The 21927-nt window shown below is 41.1% G+C and overlaps 2 protein-coding genes across 6 annotated transcripts; one reads left to right on the top strand and one right to left on the bottom strand.

The window, feature by feature from the left end:
• Window positions 1-143: 143 nt before the first annotated feature.
• On the bottom strand, window positions 144-11260 carry LOC112567347. Of its 2 annotated transcripts, none has more exons than XM_025244023.1 (3): window positions 10782-11260; window positions 3385-5250; window positions 144-2422 (listed from the first exon to the last, which is right to left on the bottom strand). In XM_025244023.1, the coding sequence occupies exons 2-3, from the start codon at window positions 4458-4460 to the stop codon at window positions 1660-1662; spliced, it is 1839 nt and encodes a 612-aa protein (XP_025099808.1). In that variant the 5' UTR covers window positions 4461-5250; window positions 10782-11260; the 3' UTR covers window positions 144-1659. The 2 variants fall into 2 exon arrangements, with proteins under 2 accessions (XP_025099808.1, XP_025099809.1); XM_025244024.1 differs by lacking the exon at window positions 10782-11260 and adding an exon at window positions 7213-7452.
• Window positions 11261-14828: 3568 nt separating this feature from the next.
• Window positions 14829-21317, top strand: LOC112567135 (basic phospholipase A2-like). Of its 4 annotated transcripts, none has more exons than XM_025243690.1 (5): window positions 14829-15033; window positions 18338-18455; window positions 18918-19098; window positions 19200-19312; window positions 20188-21317. In XM_025243690.1, exons 2-5 carry the CDS (start codon window positions 18410-18412, stop codon window positions 20340-20342), a joined length of 495 nt encoding a protein of 164 aa, XP_025099475.1. In that variant the 5' UTR covers window positions 14829-15033; window positions 18338-18409; the 3' UTR covers window positions 20343-21317. The 4 variants fall into 4 exon arrangements, with proteins under 4 accessions (XP_025099475.1, XP_025099472.1, XP_025099474.1 ...); XM_025243687.1 differs by having other exon boundaries at window positions 14830-15033; window positions 18335-18455; XM_025243689.1 differs by lacking the exon at window positions 14829-15033 and adding an exon at window positions 16938-17134 and having other exon boundaries at window positions 18335-18455.
• The last annotated feature ends 610 nt before the right edge of the window (window positions 21318-21927 follow it).

The following is a 21927-nucleotide window of genomic DNA, read 5'->3' as shown; positions in this document are numbered from 1 at the left end:
CATCCTGTGAGGCACTGCTGTCTCTGTCTAAAATATATATATATGCTTCTTGGAGGATAACATCTCATTTCAATAAATCCTTTTTTTATGTTGTGTTCTCACAAGGCTCCGAATAGAAACCTTGGCGGGTAGACTGGTTGATAACAAAAGTAAGTTTATCAAACTTTGCTAAAGAAGAATCAAGAGAAAGGTAAAGCTCCTTTACCTATCGTGATCCATGGACAGTACTTTGGCATCAGAAAATAATGGAGGTGACTGGACGATATCATGGGATGCTGCATTAGTAGCCAAGAAGTTTCCCGAAAGGATGAAAGTAGCTGACTATTCAGTTTCTCGTTTTTAACATGGGAAGCCACTAGGTAACCACAACAAAAACGTGAACAATTCAGGATTTAATTCGGAACAAATTTTTGTACATGAATAAGAAAGGTTGTATGGATCCTAGCATCTATATACATCTTTCACCGATATTCTTGAAAATAAACAACACCGCAACCATGATGTGTTCCTGTCCATGTCTTCTCTTCCTGAAAACTCTAACTTGATGACAGTGAACACTAACACACAAAACATGAGCGAAGGCGCATGCTCAAACATACACAGCCCGCGTACACACAGACAAACAATAAGCACAATCATTCCACCTGTTATTTCCCTGCTACTGTCAGCTATGTGTTTTAAATCCATATGTTATATCAACATCCCAGATGTGAACATGTAATGAAAATACGGGTACGTTGCATACAACAAAAAGCTGACTCAATAGCTGTGATGTCATATCTAGACAAGAGCCAATAATGGCAACATCAGTGATATGTTGTTCTAATAACTTACTATCTGACAAAAGTATACGAAACATTTGAGGGAAGGGTGTTCCATGTGAAGATAGATGGCTGCATAAAGGTATACGGGTATTAATTCACAGTCAGTTTTCTTCTCACAGAAAGGCACGTTTAGGGAAAGAATAATAGATATTTTTGTTTCACAGTTTTACTGATAAAAAAATGTCTAAAAGTTTATTTATATATTTGGTTGACACTTTTGTTATGCCTGCTATTGTTTGATGGTAGGTGGAATCTGCATTTTCAATATAAATAACAATGTTGCACTCTCTCTCTCTCTCTCTCACAAAAAAAAAACAAACAAAAAGAACCCAACACACTACAATCCCCAACACACCAGCGCTACAAACACACAAACATATGGGCAGGAATGAAGTCATGCGTGTGTAAAATTTGCATGCACACAGACCAGTGTTCAGATTTTGCGAGATGCATGCTTTCCACTCACAGATCATCACTGATGCCTGTTCGGTAGAAAACAGTAGTGTCATACTGTGTGTTGTTATCGACTTCTGACTGTTCTGTGGCATCGGATGAACGACAGACAGAATGAATAAAATCGGAAAATGTCAATAATTTTTTTCATTTGTGTCTGCGTATGGTTGCAAAATATCTTGCTTAAAGTGTATGTGTGTGTGCGCGCGTGGGTGTGTGTGTGAACAAGATTTCCGTGCGTTGTTCTGAATACTATTTGAAGGCTACATTTAACATTCAAGAGCATCTCCATATGTACATACACAGTGTCTCCTAGAGCCTCAAGTGGGCTCCACGTCCGAGTCTATCTCACTGACAGAAAACAACAACAACATCGAAGCGTTCACAAGATGACTGGGTCGCTTGGTGTAAACTCATAAACCTGATCAGAAACACTAAAACGCACGGCCCTTTTCTTGAGGTCCGCAGTGCCGCAAGTCGTGACGCATTTCCGGTTTGCGTGAGCAGAATGATTCCAGTTATCTCCCATGTTGATGGACTGCACAGACATACCACGTAGTTGCAGGTCCTTGCGTGTGACGCTGTTGCTAGTTGCGTGCTGCATGGCGTTGTACGCAGTTGCTAACTGTCCAGGCACGAAGTCTTTGTCGGTCTGGGAGCTCACCGGAAACTGTTGTGATGATTTGAGTATTGGCTTCTTGAAATTATTGGGTAACATACCGTAAGCGTCGAGGGTAATATCCTTGTCAAGTGTAACGTCTGTACTCTTTGTGAACTGTGTGACCTTTGCTCTCCCAGACCTCTGTTTGTCGGCTGAATGCAACAATGGAAAGATGAATGCTTTCTTTTCTTCTTTCTCGTCTTCTGCTGATACGTTCCTCGTTTCATTTGCTTTTCCACCGCCATCAGCAGCACGAACATTGTTGCTGCACGACACTTTTTGTCGCGTCGTGAGAGTAGCCTCCTCTTGCGGGTCTCCGTCCGCCTGGTCTAGCAGGCTGTGTGATGAGGAGGAACTTGAAGAAGTCTGTCGTGCCACATCTCCTGCACGTGACGTCACACTTTGTGAGGCTCCGCCTCCAGGTGACCTTCCTACACGCTCGTCATTCTGGTAGGAAACTGACCTTTCGAGGATATCTATGTACCTGGAACATTTAATTTGTCGTTGACAAATTTGTTGACGAAATATTTTTAACAAATATAAAAGTCAGATATGTGACACCAAAACCATCACAAACGAAACTTTCATCCAAAATATTATTCTGATAGAAATAGAACGTTTTCGAAAATATTAAGGCAGACCTATTTGAATTTTCCTAATTTTCCTGAAGTAGAAAACGTGCTCCATAGTCATGATCACTAAACAGCTATAGTGACTCTGAGGAAAGAAAAGGTAGATGAGAAACTTATTATCTATCATCAATTAGAGCTTTCCTGTCTGCTTATGCAAAATTCTTAGCATTCTAACCTGAGCATGAGAAAAAGTCTAGTTTTATATTGGTAATAATGCTGAAATCAATCTTTGCCCTTTACCCCCCCCCCCCTAATCCTTCAATACGATTATAGTAAGTGATCATCTTAGAATCTTGTCTCTCCTATGATACATAACAGATGATTATACCAGGACAAACTTTGTTTTCAGTAATCCACATTTAGTTTTACTAAAAAGCACTATCGGGCATTAAGCTACATATAAAAATCGATATGTATCAAAGAAACGTATCGCAAAAACCACATGATACGCCTTCAGTTCTAATTATCTCCCTTTTTATCTCCAGCCCCCATTATCTCCCTCGACTGCTATGTGCGCATTTAGAGATTTAATGACTTGAAATATCGCCTGAAACGATACGCCTTGTGTACGCAGGTCTCTTTGCCTTGTGCTCCAACCGTCGTGAACTATTTATCTCTCAGGTCATGAGATTACGTGAATGTTCGGGAACACTCGTGTCCAGTTTCATAATGCTGTATCATTGCAGCAAAAGGCGAAGAGAGAAATAAAGTCGTCTAAGAACAAGATTCTTGTATGGAGGAGGAGGAGGAGGAGGAGGAGGAGGAGGAGGAGGAGGAGGGAGAATAAAAAGAGCTTATTTTATCGCAGGCTTACCTGACTTTAGCTTGACTCAGCTGATAACAGCGAGTCCAGTCTGTAGACTTCGTGCCCAGAATTGTGTCTGCCAGCTGAAGGCACGTCAGTTCCTCCGACTCATCCTTCTGGTCATGACATTGACCTCTTGCCCCTCTGCTGATCTTAAACCGATGGTGGGGTCCATGTCCGCGAAGTTGTTCCTCGCAATCTTCATCACCTGTCTCTTTGACTTTGTCCCTGTTCTGACCGCCATGTGCACACTTCATCAGTTCCAGAGGAGAGTAGGAATTGAAAGCAAAACTTAGTCGTCGGTGGCGGCGGTCCTGGTGTTTCAGGATGCTGGGACGGATCTTGTTCCGGACTTGCGTGTACGTTCTGCTTTCTTGAGGGTTCACAGCCGTAGGGTATCTCTGGCATAACCACTCATTCATCTGTGGAACACAGTCACAGCTTCCGACAAGCTTCAATGTGGCGTTTATATTGTTATTCCTGTCCTCCGAGGTCGACTTTAATCTCTGCTTAGTAGCTGCGGGCATGCCTAAGGCGTATAACCCAAATTGTTCCTTCGTATTTTCAGTACCATTTCGGCCATCCTTACAGGACAGGAAGTGTGTCAAGGATGGGAAAAGAATCCCCGAGACCCCGGACTTGACAGCGGGAGTTCCGTTCACCCGTTTTGTTTGCCAGTACCATGTATCCCCGTTTCCGACTTCTTGTCTTTTGATAGCTTCTGTTATCTCGCGAGAGACAAATGACGGTGACGTTTTGAAATTAGCAGCCAGAGTCTTCAGGTCGGACGACAGCGTCGACGACTCGACGATGTCCGCGGACTCTGGTTCATCTAGCTGCGGCAGAGCTTGAAGAGAGAGACGAAACTGGTTGATATCCAATTCAGGTCTTAGAGAGAGACCAGTTTGAAAGTCACACCGACCATCAGTAACTTTCGAGACTAACGATGTTTCATTAGCAACTGATGATTTTAACATCTTTGGCCTTGTCTTTGACGATGAGAGAGAACTCATCATTCGTGGGCGTGCGCATGAGGAGTCAGCTACAGAAGCTTCCACTGCCATCCTCGGAAAATCAGAAGCCATATTCAGACAGAAGTTGGCATTGTCTTTCAAGAATGCAGGTTTGGCTTCGCCGCCGTTATCACCAGAGACGAAAATATTATCACTGCCATTCTTGATCTTCGATGTCTCCGCTTCGTTTCACACACATCATCGCCGTTGGGGGCGACAGCTTCAAGTTTTCAAGATGTTGTATTGGCTTGAGTAAAGTTGCGGGGTTTTTATTCACAGCTACGTGTGGTCTACAGGTTTTTAAATAATAATAAAAAACCGCAGCGACGTGCTTATGCTATTGCCTTCGTAACTGAAGAATGAAGAATTGTTCTTTCCTCATGGTCTCTCGCCCCACCTTCAGCAGGCAATCACGACACCCGCTGACCCGCGACCTGACCTTTCACACCGACTGTGTGACTTGGCGCCACGCCAGAGCTGGGAGGTGAAGGGGTTGTGTGGTGTAGGGTGGGGAGGGTACAAGAGGGTGGGCTATGTCCATACCTGGCCAACAACGACTCTTGGCTGCCAGTGAAAGCGTGGGGTTCAGACTGTAAATGAGATGGAGAAGGGTGTGGAGAACACGAAAGGTCGAGTGCCTGAGACTTGAACAGCAAGCAGTGCTGAACGGTATTTATGACCACAAGGGTGACTCCGATGGTGGAAGTGGGAAGAGAGTGAGTGAAGCAAATTGAATGAACTTGTCCCGTTTGTTTCTAGACAAGATGAAAGTTCAGGTCCGCAACGGGTTGCCAGACTGTGATGAGCATGAACACATCTCACTCCAGTTGTTTCCTTGAGCAAATTTTCTTTATTTCAAAACCTATCAAGAAAAAAAAAATAGCAATGGTTTAGGGCTTGTCCAAAATAACTTGCTTTGAACGCTTTACAAATAAAAAAATCTGTGAACAGTAGAATTCTAAATAAACCTAAAAGCTAACATCTATATATATACAACATACACACCCCCAGTGTAAATACAGACAAACGTTACACATGTAATCATACAACAGACACATCCACAGTGTAAACCAAACCTAAAGATTTCAGCGACTTCATTTAATGTTAATGACCTCACAAATGTTAAACAGAAAACCATCACAATAGGGTATGAAATTAGTGCCCTGAAATAAACACAAACTTTTTTTTGTTTTTTGTGAGGTCATAAGGAAATGTGAAATTTCGCACGAAAGGTTTATAGCAACACCTCCTCCAGTTAGTATTGTGTACTTCATCCAAAATGACACCAAAAGAGAGTTAAACTCTTAATGAACCTCCCTGTGGCCTCCCTGGATGCAGTTCAGTGATCTTACGCCACCCGTGCACCCGGGATATCTAATGGTGCAACTACTGTACACCCTTCAACCCACGAATTTCTTGTCGGGGAAAGGGGTGTCCCACAGATTTCCTTACATAGACAAGTCGTGTACCAGCCGACGCATTGTTTGGTCCACGTGCCGTTTCTAGCAAACTTCTCTCCCAACCTGAAGCAAATAAAATACTTTTTCATGGGCAGCAACTACTTTCCCACGGGAGTAGTTTCCCTTTCCTCTCAGCGGGGGACCCGTGCGCGTGCTTCAGGAGCAGGAAGAAGAGTTATGTCTTCATGTTGTTATGATCATGGTAATTCACTGTTTCCCGAAGTTCGTTTGTAGTCTGTTGTGTGCAGCGCATTGATCTGGCATTCATACGGGGAAATGAGCTTTATAAATTACTATTATTGTACAAGGCATAACAGAAACAACAAGAGAATCAATGAATAACACAAAATCAAGGAAAGATTAAAAATAGAGGAAAAGGGGGAAAAGGGACTCGAAGAACAAGAAAAGGAACCGCAGCAAAAATAAAAACATAGTAAAGATAAGAATGATTATTTTGGTGTTAATTTGGTGACATTGGATATCTTTAAAAGCAAAACTGTTATTAAGTTGTTAAGTTGTTATAACAGCAGGACTGAAGTGTAAAATTTTCCAGTCACCAGAACCGAGAACTTTATCGCTACCTGAAGCCATCAGGTGACTTGGGGATGTTCAGCATGTGTCAGGTACAGAGAGAATTGGCAAGTTCTGATTGTGAGAAGTTCCTCCTCGCATCACCATGAAATGTGAATGTAATGCACGTTTGACTTGCTGCTCTCAATAACTGCCTCCTGATTTATGGTACCCCATATACCTCGGCTCTTAAAGACTCCCACAACCCAGAATGTGAAAATCTTTTTTATGTAAGTTCTAAAATCTGAATGAAGCATTTTCCATACTAAAGTAAAGTGAGAAGTGTCCCTTTCACAAACCCCACCTCCCTAATAAAATGAAATAAAATAAATAACATGATCTATATCTGATGTTGAAAGGAGGCAGATGTATATTATGTATGACCACCTTCTGACAAAAAAGTAGATGCATTCGATGCCCATGTGAGAACAGCAATGTTTGTATAAGTACTTGACCGAAAGAGTTAGAGGGTTTGCGGTATAAACTCATGTAGTAGAGAGAAGTTTGTGCGATGAACTAAACATAGTGAAAGGAAAAGAAATTTCAGTGGGGTGGGGCTTTAAGATACCACATGCTGCCCAGCAACCTCACCTTAGTAGCCACCCCACTGTCCTGTGTCGCGTGCAAGGCACCTAGCAACTCAATGATTACGTTTGTTAGTGATAACACTAGTCCCTGTCATCTGAACCTGCAGTTGACAATGCTAACAACGACCAAGCTTATGACTACAATTGTTAGTCATGGTGAAACTATTTTCGAAAAAAACATTAATTAAAATAAAACTACAGACTTACTCGCTTTTGATGGAATTCCTTCACATCTGTGCAAACAAACCAAGAAGAACTGTCGGTCATTAGTTTACAGCAGTTGTTAACATACGAGACTAGAGTCTTCGCAACAATCTCTTTACTGCCTTTGTTTGTTTACACATCAACACTTGTCCCTGCCTAAACCAACACTCCCAACGCAGCCTCTGAAGAAATTAATACAGTTTCCTTGAAACACAGAAGCTTACACCAGCGGGCTTTATTTTACATCTACATTTCACCATTTGAAGCAAAATCAACACATTCAGGTACCGGACTGCTCATTTTCAAACTTCTCGAATGAAAAGCACATTTTTATTAAAGCAAACTCAGGAAGAAGATAAATGTCCGCTGTGAAATAGCTATGTTTCCAGCCTCTCCAAGTGAAGTAGGCAGCTCTTGAACCTAATCCGTCAATCTCTGAAGGACCCCTGCACAGCACAATTACTTTCACAGGCTTGATGGAGCGGCCAGAGGTGGACGTCGTCGTTGGCGGCGAGAAACAAGGAGTGAGATCACGATAGCTTGAGTTCTTGTCGTCTGGACTCCGGTGTCGCTACTCAGTCCCCACTTCCACAGTCTGTAGAGTGGTACAGCCGGGCAACTTGCCGAGACAACAGCCTAATCAGTATTGGAAAATTACGGTCGACTGATAATTTCCGGCTTCAATAAAATAACCAGGTAAAAAAATAAGTTGATTATAAACCAACCACCAAAGAAAAAGGAATTGTACGATGTTTACTTTCCTATAAGTCAAGTGCTCAGTCAGAATTCATACCAGATTCTGTTTACTTCGCGGAATCAGATGAAGGGCAAGAAAGCGGTCTGAGTAATCAGGAGGTGGTTCAATCTTGGTAATCCCTCTTTTGTGAAGTGTGATCCGTCTCATCACTCCCCAGTGCCCGTGCAGTTGGGCGAAGTAAGCCGGTCTATTGATTCTGGCCAAGTGCGGACTTAAGCTTGTCACAAGATATGATTTACCTGGCCCAAGTCTTGTGCGCAGGTGAGCAGGTACAAGGCGACTTGGCTTTATGATGGAGCCTTTTATTATAAACGCCAAGCTCACAGCCAATTAAGGAGACGTTTATAAAGCTGTGGTCAATTTCAGAAGAACGAAAGAAAAAAAAAAGCAAGGAGTGAGAGAAGCAATTACGTTTCTTGGGAGGGCAAACGTTGGGGACAAATCAATAGAATAGTAAGTTGATCTCCACCAGTTATCAACTACATTCTTTACTGTCAAGCAGAGTAACACTACCAGCGCTAACATCATCACCGCCATTACCATCAAGACAAGAACCACCACTATTAGAACACCAGCATTCAAATAATAAATATCGCTGCTACAATAGAAGTTTGAATATAAAATGTGCTGATCCTTCAGCTGGTACATATTAACCTATCGCGACAGTTGGTGCGCTTGATATTTGTAACCACTTCTTAGTATTCTATACGTGATTATGTATGTAAGATACAAAGTAATAAAAGTATTATCAGCTGTACAAACATATTATGCGATGAGCTAAAGAAGAACTGCGGGAAATCAATGTATAAACACCATGGTAACCGCTCCACCCTCTAAACACACACACAAACAACATTAAGTTTTGTCAAGTGTTTAGCAATTTTATAACTAATGACTATCGAAATCACGATTTGACAAAGTCATTACAATGTGATATTTTATTAATATGTGACATATTCTAACAAGTATTCTGTAATACTAGTTTACTTTGCTGAAGAAAAGTTTTGTGGCCAACACTGAAGTCATCGGTCTATACATCCGTGGAAAAAAATAGTTCTGTACTAAGACTTCCGATCGAATGCCATGACTAGTCTGACACAGGTAGCTGTTACCCAAATAACAGATTGTAGTCAGGTAATCTCATGTAACTGAAATAACAAAATGTAATCATATGTTGCCAAAATAACTAGAATATAATCTTGCTTCCAATGATGAAGTTCGTGGTGAGCCTTTAGTAGATTTTGCCGCAGACGTAAGTTGTTGACATTTGTGGGCTTGCGATACGACGGCAGTGAATAATGGGGTGAGAGGTGTGGGGTGTGGGGTGGGCTGAACAGTGAGATTAATGGGGGACAACTGCAGCTGATAGCTCAAGGGAGCTAATCACCGGGGTCATTGATTAAGACATTACCTTCGTGTATAATGGTTTGAAACAGTCCAAAGTACACGCTAGAAAGGCATTTCTCTTTCCTCGGTTCTCTCTTCTTTTTTTCTTTTGTTTTTGTTGAATCAAAGAAGACACAGTGAGAAAGTACCCCAAGCACAGTAAAGACTGAACTCCACTCATTGCTAAGAAGTATCCACGAAATTCAGTGCGTTAGTCACTCCCGAAAAAGTCCAATGTTAGGAAGTTTTCCCAGCCTGGTGTGTTAGTAGGTTTTCATGAAACTCAGTTAAAAGTCTCCACCACTTGTCGAGTTAGTAAGTGTTGACATCATTCATTGCTAGTCTCATCCACTTCTTGCAGTCCTTTCTTCGCTCACATTACAGTGACATAGAAATCATTAGCAAACCATTACGAGGATGAAATTACGAGGATGAAATTCTAATAGCTTTGAATATTTTCTCACGACTATCGTTGACAGGAGAGTTGTGTAAGAGGAGCGTATATTTCAGTCTACTATACAGCAAGGTTATCTACCCGTTAGGTTTGCACCCTCTCTACTCCCCAACTCACCCACCCACCACACATCAATTTTGTTCGCAAAGAAAGGGGGAAAATAATTTATTTTCCACTATGGGCAAATCTTTCCAAAGTGTGACAATTTCCATCGCGGTTCAGCATAACAAGTGGCAAATAAAAGTTTTCTGAGAAAAATCGGGATTCGAATAATCGGACGCTGACTCATATGAAGACGTTCAGTTATCCTCACCAGTGGCAAACTTTGTTTCTCATCTTAGTGCCATGGTCCCTTGGGTAAACTAATCTTGACATTCATTATCTGTTACTCTTTGAATCAATCAAAGCTCTTTTTTTCTATCATAATTCTATATCAACCAACAAGTCACATGATAAAACTCGATAAAATCTCCCCCGAGGCACGAAATCTTGTCTCATAAAATTGAATTAAACATGAATTTTCTATTTAAATGTTTCTCTGTGGCACAGAAAATAATAAGGAAGTAATGTTAAACATTTGACAAGTTATTTATTAAATGAGAAAAGTTATTCTTATCTATCGTAGGCTCTGCTAGCGAAGGTGATAATGTTATACATACGAACACACTCTCGGCTTTACTTTAAATACTTTACTTGACCACCAGGATTGTTAGAGGTTTTGTAGAACTAGGAAGAATACAAAATGTGTGTGAGGAAATATATAAAATAATGAAAAAGATAAGTGGTTGTGTGTAGGTAGGGAAGTGAACGAGAGTATAAAAGGAGCGGTAAAAGTATTTATCAGACACATGAGTACATTTCTTTATATATACGGATATGCACATTACGCAGAATATAAAACTCAGATACATGAAACAACAAATCTGCAAGGCAATAATAAATAGAAATTATATAGAAATAAAAATGAATACTTACAGTATTCATTTCTTCTGGTCCATAAAAGACCAAAGAAACTGATGATTTTCTTTACGTCTCTATATTTTTTATTCCTAATGTCACTCAGTGTGTGAAAAGCTAGAGTTGATGGTGTAAGTCTTCTCCCCACAGCACAGTCTTTGAAGTGAGACCAGAGTTAGCAAATGGGGCAACTAGGAGATCCCTCGCTAACCAGCGGTGTCCTGTTGTACCAGCAGGCTCAGGACATCACGTGCTCAGTGTCTTGGGTCCACCGTCACCACACTTCAAGCGGGTGGCGCGGGTGGCACGGGAGGCGCGGGTGGCTGTGCACATTGACTGTCTTTAACTGTCGTCTTTACACCTGGCCTGCTGCTTGCCCCACCTTTCATTCACTTCGCTGAGACCTATACCTGAGATACCCACACCGCAAGACGTTTGTGCAGCCTGGACGTCAAGAAAAGGTCACCATACCAATTTGATCTCTTAGTCGTTTCTATGTTTTGTTCCTTGTTTCTAACCCTGGATTTCTCTGCTTGTGTCCCAGTTCTTACCAATCCATTGAAAGTTGTGTATGTGAATCGTGTACACTCCAATTTTCCCTGTCCTTGGACCTTTTTCTCTCTTCTTCTTAGACATCAACACTGCAAGAGGTTTTAAATATTCTCTCGTTCATCTTTGCCAAACTTCACGAGCTTACGAGTTGTCGTACCCTTCAAACAAAATCCCACTGTTTCCTTCGTTCCTATAATCACTGACAATAAACAGTTGGGGTTTTTTTTTCATGCACTTTGGATCCTAACAATATAGTGCCTTCTTAATGGAGTAAGCTCGGTAGTCCGGTAGAGCAGGAGGCTGCTGGTTGGAAGTGGCTGGAAACTCCCACCAGCTTCCCATCAGCTGTCCTCTAGGAGCGGGTAGCTGAAGGTAAAGGCTTCGTCTGAACACTGCAAACTACTTAGTCACTGCTCCATACGACCATTATGTTATAGTAATAATTACCTTCCTCTTTATAAAATGGATAAAAGTTTTCTTTTTTAAGAAACACTTGGCTTGCATACTTTATTACTTTTCCACATCAAACAATTTTCCTAGAAGAATGTTATTACTCTGGGACTAAAGTTTCTCTTAGATGGTTCAGACTCGAGATCATAATATTTTTTTTAACTCGGTTTCCTTTTCAGCTGGCGGCGACAGACGGCGCGTGTGAAGATAATGTGAACTCGAGGACGGGAGCGTCCGGACTGAAAGTAGCGAATTAATTTCCTGTTGTGAGCGCAAGGACACTTATGGACTCTGTTCAACGGTTGTGGTAACACAGCAAGTCACGATGGCCGGACTCCTTTCTCGCCACAGTGTCTGCATTCTGGCGCCTCGTCCTGTGTATTCCTCGCTTGTCGTCGCCTGCAAACGTTGACTTTGACATGCACCCGGCAACACAAGGGGTGGCGGTGCTAGCGGGTCTTCATGCAAGTGTATTGAAGTGTGCGATTAACAAAGGTGGTGTGAGAGAGAGAGAAAGCTTGCGTGCTTGTAGATGTAGGTATGAGTGTGTTTCTAGAAGACGACACTATTTATTAGATTCCAGTTTCCAACAGGACTTGAAGACAACGTCCAATGCCTTAACAAAACTCCTTTTGACGCTCTATGGACCAGACTTACTGGTCTTCACTTAGTGGCTATGATTCCATGATTATTCCATGATTATTCCATGTATTCGAAACTATTACTTGCTGTTATTGACGGTTTTGCTCCTTAACTTACTCTAGTAACTCATCGGAACAACAGACAGTTTCACTAATTTGTCTCTTGAATTCTTTATTGGTCGAACACACCACTCACATGTGAACATTTTATCTATTCGTGTATGTGTGTGTGTGGGTACACATCATGTATACACGTACACTAATGTGTGTGTGATATGTAAGATTCGCCATAGCCTTTTTAATATCCTTGTAAACTAAACAGTTAAAATTCCTATAGGGATCAGTTGTGTTCAGCTATTTCCATCATACTTTTTTTTATTTGCGCGGACATTGCGTATCTGAGCTTCGTGTCTATACATTTATACTTACATATCCGTAAGAGAAAAGGAAAAACGAAAACAAGGTAGTGACTGTCATATAAGGAATTGTGGGATGCACTCATAAACGCCCCATAAATCCTGTAAGCACTTCAGTGATGTTTCAGTCTCTACTTGAAAACCCACTAGACCCCAAAGCATATATCATCCAACACGTATCCTGTTTTAAGTCCAGACGTTTGTGTTGCGGAGGGTCATGTTGCTACCGCGCAACGGACCAGTTGTTGTCTTCGCGGTGGGTCCTCACAGGGTGTCATCTGTCACGTGTCGCGCTGTGAGGAACAGACGAACCGCTTTGCTTCGAGCCTGTGGTCATGAACCTGCTTGGTGAAATGCAAAGGACATCTCCTCTCTTTCTCAAATGAATGTACTGGGAAGAGCTGTTTATCGTTATCGAGCAGACTACTCGACAGAAGAATGAAGTGAAGAGCATGACACACACCTCACCTGAGTGTTACTCAGTTACGACTGTAGATTATGTCGGAGGACAAAAGAGAAGATGGTTCCCCTCACCGAATCATTATCATGCTCTTCTCAGAATTTCAGCGGTGAAAATACCTACTTACCATAAACTGCTCTTAGAACTCTTTTGCGTGTTCCGCTGGTTAAGACATTATTTGATTTAGGTCTGTGTTCAATATGTAATAATATCAATTGTTCCATACTTTTAAGTCACAAATTTTTAAACACCACTCCATCTAATGTATTAATTCCTCCTTTCCCGCTTGACTATAATGTTTTAATTGCATTGTTAAGGAAATAATGTGGTAGAGGAAGGAATGTTGAAAGAGCGGTACCTTGTCCCAGACAACAACGAGACAACATGTCGCCCCAAAGTGGGATTTACAGCGTCTTGAAGCTCAGTTTGGAGAGGAGAGCAATCAGGCACTCGGCATATTTAGTTCTTGCGTGGTCCCCGTTCCCTGCACACCCCTCCTCTTCACACCTAACTTGCCGCCGTCGTCTTCTCGGGCGCCTAATAGGAGACAACTGTGTCCACCCTTGTCTGGCAGGGAACTCGGATGTAAAAACACACACCCACACACACACATCACACTCACCACACACACCCCAGACGCACACACACACCACACACACCACACACACACATCACACTCACAACACACCACACATACAACGTTGTAAGCGAGGCAGGGGAGGCTACCAATGATCAACAGGTGAGAGTCAGTTGCTGGCGTTCAGAAATAAATCAACTGAGGCTACATTAGAGCACAATACAGGTGGCTCACACCTGAAAGCAGTCATGTACTATTAGAAAATACATTTTTATTGTTGACACAGACCTCGTAAACGTAGTTTAATAGTTATTCTCAGCTTTATAGGCGGCTCTGTAAAAGTAAACTCAGGTACATACGTTTGAGATTTATAACTCTGATTTTACATTATCTTTCTATTTATTCTTCTTTTTCTTTTTGCTTCGTACATTTTTATGTTTGTTTTATTGCTGTTGAAATTTAAAAGCTTTCAAGCGATGCAAGTAATGGTTGCAGTAGTAGCCAAGGCATTGTCATTGATATAGTCTCAACTTTCTCTACAGAACTAGTAACTCATCTGTGTCATGTTGTCTGTGGAGCTGTGTATCCATCACAGTACTACTAACATTTAGCTGTATCATGTTAAATACAGACCTGTACATTCATTACATTACAAGTAATTTTTAGAGGTATCATGTTGTCTGTAAAACCGTGCATCCATTACATAACTATTTTTCAGATGTGTCGAGTTATCTGTTCATTCTTTACAATATTATTCACCTTCCTTTTTGTCTGTAGACCCGTGAGTTTACTTTTAGCACGCGCAAGTCTCAAGCAGGCATCACGAACTCTGTCATCTCAAGATAACCCGGGACCTAGAGACAGAAGCAGCAGGACAGCTTCAGACCACCTGCCACCTGCTGTAATCAAGAGCTAATCACACTGAGATCAAAGGTGAGTGGCCTAGTGTGTTTCTCACCTGTGCCAAGATGCGTGTCAGCAGCTGACGTTGTCCCTAGTCGGTTCAAAGCTCGAGACAGTCTGTATCTGTGGCGAGACACCCAGGGTAACAAAGTTTAACTGAGGTTTAATGTGTACATTATAGTCTTGATGTACCTGGATAGTTGTACGTTCTGACATCATGAGACTATTTCTGTGACCCTTGGTGCCTCCTGACTCCGGGACTTCAGCGTCGGTAAGTCGGGTTTTTTTTTAATGGTATGACTTTCACCATGTCGATGTTAAATCTCAGACAGAAAGACAGGCAGACAGACTCAGGAAAGAGAGCTCTAGTACCGATAGAAGCATATTGGCATTCACGCATGCAGACACAGGTACACACACACAGGAACATAATATTCATACAATGATATTAAATGCAGTATTATCCAAATATTCTCTGATATGCAGACACAGACAGGAACTCGGACACCCGTGAACACAGAGACGACCGAGACGAAGTCCCAGACACATCCACAAATAATCAACGGGTGAACGGGTAGTCAAACATTTTCGTGTACCTTTGTGAGCTCATTGGGGTCTTTCATCTGCATAAACGTCAAAATCAAAAATCAAAAATTTCATCTTCATAAACGTCCTTCGTGATTATTGAATTTCACAATAATTATAATCAACAGTAACATGGGAGTTACTTTGCTTATATATGTACATGCTATTTTAAGAAGAAAATGTTTAGTTTAACTGTAATACTACTGTGGGGTGTTTTAAAATCTAAAATAATTTACATTTTATGTAGGCTGGGGTGCAAAAAGGGAAAATATTTGTTAAGGTGTCAGCGATGTACTAGTGTCGTAGATGATAGCTTGTCAGCGTCTAGACGGCTGAAGATATCTAAACTGTCAGTCACTACTGAAGGACGAAGTACAAACTGGATATTTATCTGCACTTTATCCTTAGCATATCTGAAGAATGTCACAATCCAGAGTTTCTTTCTTTCTTCAATTTTAAAGCAAATTCTTTGTTTTATATTCTGTCGTTTCTTTTCTTTTCCAATCTTTCTCTCTTTTATTTTTTGTTTCTTTTTTGCTTTATTTCTTTCTTCCATTGTTTTTTCTGTTGTTTTCTTTCTAATTCCTTTCCTTTCTTGTGTTCTTCTTTCTTTATCTGATGGTTTGAAATGTTTGTTATAATGTAAAAATACATATGTCACTTAGATGCCAGGCATCTGGTAAAATGTAGATAGTAAGGACGCTGAGGATCCTTGATAATAGTGACTGTTACCTTGCTCAGTGATAATGTGAACGATATAAATGGACATGAACATACCTGACCTTTGGTCTGGTGAGGCCGTGTCAGTGGAGTGTAGTGGGTCTTCGTTTCGGTGGCTACATGTCCGCTTGATCAGTGAACCTTTCCGTGGATTGGGGTCATCCATCGGTCCAGTGGGACTGGTGCCGTCTGCTGGATGTGCTGAATGGAACTGCATTTGTTGTGGAGAGTTTCCGCTTGTAGGACATGTTTGCTATCTGGCCTGTGGATTGTGTTCGTGTTGTGTGTAGATGCTGACCTGTGACGTGGAATATTCTGACGTCAACTTATTTTCACGTCACACGATCTGTCAGCTGTGACGCGCCTTGAGCTTGTCCACAGGGGAGGATAAGGCGCTATATAAGCAAACTGTTGTTGTTGTTGTTGTTGTTGTTGTTGTTGTTGTTGTTGTTGCTGCTGCTGTTGTTGTTGTCAACCTTCATCAGGGGAGGAAAAAGTTTTCTTTTCGGAGGGGGGGGGGGGCCCGTCTCAAAATTGTAAGCTATGCAAATACCAAAAACCAACTCAAGGTTACTACATACACAACCTAGTGATAATGGAATGAACAACGAATGAGTACATAATGGCGCTAGCTGCATGGTTAACTCCCATGAGTAATGCTAGAAGTTTAACTGCGTGCCTGGCATCACGTGATTAGCCTTGTACACTTCTGTTCAGGTGCCTCAGAGAAGCCTCGTGTTTTTGTCCGCTGACTAATAACAGCTATAACAGCATCCGCAAAAACAATTGACAATAAACATTTATGACGCACATATTTAGGGGCAAAGGTCGTGTACTTTTCGCAAAGTACTTAATTGCAGTAGAACGTGCATATCCGCATACGTAATTTTATTTTTGGCTTCGAACGGGAAGCACTTCAGACATCAGAAGCAGGATATGAACTATAAGGGCTTGGCAACACTTGGCTGCTTCCATAACGCACATTCCTCGTCTTTTTTAACCACCATTGATCAGCTTACATGGGTCACATTCACAAGAAACTGTTCACTAATTATTGGAGTATTTCTGTGAGTTTATTTATGTATTACTAATTTATTTAAGGGGGGGGGATGTTACTAAATCATGTTAATTGTTTACTATTATCTGTTGCTGGGGTAACTGATCTTCGACGGCTGTTATATCCTAGTTTCTCTTAACCTCCACACAGCAACATAGTTCTCGGAGCTTATTTATTTTTGCGGAGATGGAGCGCATGTTGGAATATTTATCTGACAAAGTGTTCTTTTTTTATAAAGTTTTCTCTTAGATGATATATTTGAAGATAATAGACCAAAACATTGAAGAAAATGGTGTCTTCTAACTTTTATCGAGCTTAGTTATTCAGGAATCGTATCCTGTGTTGGTGCGGTCATTAGCATGTCTGCAGATTAAAAGTTTGGGAAATTTGTGTTTTGTTTCTCTTCATTGGAGATGTCTGTATTGATTGGAGGGTTTCCGAGCTTTAATTTTTCCTGTTCTTTCGGGTGCTTGCAATACACTTAATTGCGTTATTTAAATACTGATGTATCTTAGTCAGTGTGGCATCTGTGTTAATGGTTAATTTGGAATTTCCGCTTTTCATGGTCACCACTCTAAAATAAGCATTCAGCCTTCACCGAATTCCCATCGTTGTAAACAACATCATCACTGTAAACATCTCACTCTCATTCTCCAGCTATTTGTATAACAACCAGTTTCTAGGAAGTTGACTTTAAAATATTGAAACTGTTCATTGTATTTTCCCATTACGAACTCCGTAACTGTTAGTATTATGTTACCGAAAACACTTATCTAACATGTTATCCCTCAGCTGTACCTTACGCTAGCACCCAGCCCCACCCTGACCCAACCACCCCCAACTGACGTTGTAACTCTTCTTCCTGTTTTGCCGGGGAAAAGTTCGAATAGTTCATTTCCGGCTGTTTTGGGGTTCTCTGTTATTTTCTTTCATTATTCATTTGAACTGATTAAATAGCTGCTCGAATCAGCTGCCAGGGAAGAATAGTTAATAGCCTCCATTGACTTTTATCGACTACACAGTTGTTTACTGATCCAGTTGGAGTTGATTTGGTCATTACGGAATAGGCTCGTAGCTCCACATTGAAGTAAGGAAGACAGACCGACCGACCGACCGACCAGACCGACAGACAGACAAACAAACAAACAGACAAATAGATCAAGACAAAATGTGTGTGTGTTCGTGTAAGTACATTAATATCCGTATACAGCAGGTATAGCGAGCTGCTGTCAAGCACTGTGACCTGTGACCTCTCTACCTTGTCCCTAACCTTCCACCTTGTGACATGGCGCTGCGGCTTATCTTTGTGGGAATCACGTTAGTGTTTATCGGTAAGTAGCAGTTTCACCTTTATTCATTAATAATATTTTACCTGTGCTTATTGATGCATGCATTTATCTGTAACATTCTTTCATTATTGTTCAGTAACAACTTGATCTATTATTTACTGGCAACATTTTATCATCGTTCATTGTTAAGTAGCAGTTTGATCGTTATTGGTAATAGTTTGATCATTGTTTATTGGTTAGTAACGGCTCTCTCGTTGTCACTAGCAGCTCTATGCCTTTTTATTGGTAATACTTTGAACTTCGGGAAAGAAATCATTGTCGGTTAGTAACTAACATTTTTATCATTAGGTGAGAATGCATGATGATGATGATGGATGATGATTGATGGATGATTGATGCTTGATGGATGATGGATTGATGATTGATTGATTGATTTATTTATGATTGATTGATGGTGGTTGATGATGATTGATGATGATTGATGATGATGACTATGACTATTAGTTTACAGTCTCGGCGCCGTTGTTCCCTCCGGCCATCGAAGCCGAACAAAGCGCACGCTACTGCAGGCGTGTGAACTGATCCGTGTCCACACCAACCGCGGTTGCTTCGACTACTACCAGTATGGCTGCTTCTGCGGCCTGGGCAACGCTGGCACTCAGGAGCCGCTTGACGATGTCGACGAGTGAGTGTCGTAGTTATAAGGCTACATACTGTACATACATCATATTTAGACCTCACTGTATTTTATATACCGTGACGTCATCACTCGGTAACGTGTTGCAGGTGTTGCAGACAACATGACCGGTGTTACGGGCAAGTGACGTGTCTGTGGTTCTACCCGCAGTTTGTGGGATTTGACTACACGTGCACGGAGAACGGCACGTGCACCTGTACAGGTGAGGCGGGTAGTCAGTATCAACATGTGGGAAGATGGCAGAACGTTCTGATGGTTGCATGTGCAAATAATGAAATTCCTTCTTTCTTTGACCCTCTCTCTCTCTCTCTCGCACTCTCTTTGTTCGTATGTCTGTCTCTTTTTTTGCCTCTATCTTTGCCTCTCTATCCGATTCTCTTTTTGTATTTGTCTCTATTTTTCTTTTTCTCTATTTTGCCTCATTTTGTCTGTTGATCTCTCTTTCTTTATAAGTGCCTTGTTTTTCTCTGTGATTATGTCTCTGTCTTCCTTTCTCTTTCCCCAAACAATAGCGGTCCGGTGGCGCAACGGTTAGCGCCTGTCACCAATACAGTGAAGGTTGGCTGCCCAGAGTTCATTTCTCGTCTCTGGCATGCTGTTCTTTCTCTGCACGTGGCATCTGTTTACAGGGCTGGCTGCTTGCCGTAATATAGCCTCAGTTGCTGGCACGGCGTAAAACACCAATCCCCCCCTCCACAAACAATAATAATAATAATAAGAAGAAGAATCAGCAGCAGCGAGGTGACCAAAGTTCAAATTCCCAAACGTTCAGGAAAACCGCTCATTTCACGTGACCTTCACGCACACAACTTTTTCTCTCAGGACCTGTCTATCAGTTTGTAACTCGGTTCTCAACTCTGAAACACTGTTCTGTCTCTCCAGAATTTTGTCGAGATTTTGTGAGATCTGGTGTTGGAACGGGTGTCCAATGAATACCCGAACAAAGCCAATCATAGTGGATTTGGAAGTAAACATATCAATACTTTAAGCTTTCCCGTCATTCAAATGTAACTGGAAATGGCAGCAATGAGGAGTGATAACCACTAATGACAGAGTAGGACTGCCATGTGATTGCAGATGACCAGCTGTGGAGTCCGTGTGCCCGCAGTGTGTGTGACTGTGAGCTGACGTTCGCGCAGTGTTTGGGGAACGCGCGATACAACGGACAACTGCGCAACTACGACTGGCGTCAGTGCGTCAGCCACGAGCAACCACATCTCAGCAGTCCGTAGTAAGAAACCAAAAAAAAACTATTTACTGATGCGTTACAGAGGAATACAAGGTCCATGTGCTTTAGCTAATTGATCAAAATATTCCTCCTTTTTGTAGCAATCGTGCTTTACAAGCCCTATTTATGTTGTAATGGACCAAACAACAAGGCTTATTTATGCCATAATGAACATAAAGTAAGGCTTATTTATGCTGGAATGGACCAGATAACTCTTCATATGTTCATATGAAAGTTTCGTTAAACGAAATGCTTTATAAATCGTGTTTTTTCTCAGGAAACTGTTTGTGTGCAAGTGTGCAATCAAACATAACGCTATCATTTAAAAAAGCTTGAATTTTGCAATAAGTATTGGGTTCTCAAATCATTCTTGTCGCATTCCAGCTGTTTCTTTTTTTATTAGTGTAAATGCTCAGAAAATTGTCTGTAAGATGGTGTGAATACGTTTTCGACTGTTTGTAAGTAGCTGCGTAGGTATTTATGTACAACAAACTTTCCGTTCTCTTTCAGTTTAAGCGATTGCTTCATATGGTGCTGTATGCATTTTTTCCCCTTCTTTGATCATTAAAGATAAGTCAGCATGTAATCTTGAGGTATATGAATCGCTATAACCCAAGAAAACAATAGTGTTGACAACAAACAACTAACTCTTTTTCTAAAAAAAAAAAAACGTCCGTCGCTTGCTTTTATTTGCTCGCCTTTCTATGGCGCACAACAGACAATCAAAGCCTTCTTGATAATTCGTTTGTCGAATTATAATCAGCTTCTAAGGTTTTTCAATTCATGCATTTTCCAGTATTAGAACCAGAACAAATGAGCTCAACTGCTTTTAGGTAAAGCATCTTTGGAGAATTGCTTATGTAATTTCATCTTCATTTCGTTCATATTTTGTAATGAATTTTTCTGTCCGTCTCAGTTTTGCGTTAATAATGTATCGCGCGTATTTCTTCAATGTTTAATAAAATCAAGATGTTTGCAACCATTTATCTATAGTTATATTTCATTAATTAAAAATAAAGAAAAACAACAGAGCACGAGAAAAGAGTAAGAAAACTTGTAAAAAGAAAGAAAAAGAAAGAGAATGAGAAAAATAAAGAGAAAAGAAAGAAAGAAATCTATCAAGAACAATCTATCATACACAGAGATGCACTTTTTCGGTATGCCTGTATTCTTCAAAAAAAAAAAAAAAAATACAAAAGGTTGTTTTAATTGTGTAAAGATATAAGCACGTAACACAACAACAATAAAACACGTATAACACAATGCTCTTGTGTTCACATTTGCCTATAAACACATGACAAGAAATGTCTCAATGGCGCCAAGTAAACACCTCAGCTATGGTAAATACATTCAAGATGAAGCAGAATAAATGGTGGACTGTATAGCCGACAAACTTTCCACTTTGACTTACTCTGCCGTTTCTGGAACTGGTCCTTGAAAGAAGTTTTAAAGAAGACTTAAAGAAGTTTCTACCGCAACAATCTCTGGTCTCCTCACATCTCCGCGAATCCTAGTACTAGTGCACCTGTTTTCTTTGATAATTATTGTCCTTTTTTTAACTGAGCAGGTAGGTGTGTTTGTCAGGTCAA

This window comes from Pomacea canaliculata, linkage group LG6 (assembly GCF_003073045.1).
Source record: "Pomacea canaliculata isolate SZHN2017 linkage group LG6, ASM307304v1, whole genome shotgun sequence".
Taxonomy (NCBI): domain Eukaryota; kingdom Metazoa; phylum Mollusca; class Gastropoda; order Architaenioglossa; family Ampullariidae; genus Pomacea; species Pomacea canaliculata.
The sequence above is the reverse complement of the archived record's forward strand: the minus strand, read 5'-3'. Positions and strand labels throughout refer to the sequence as shown.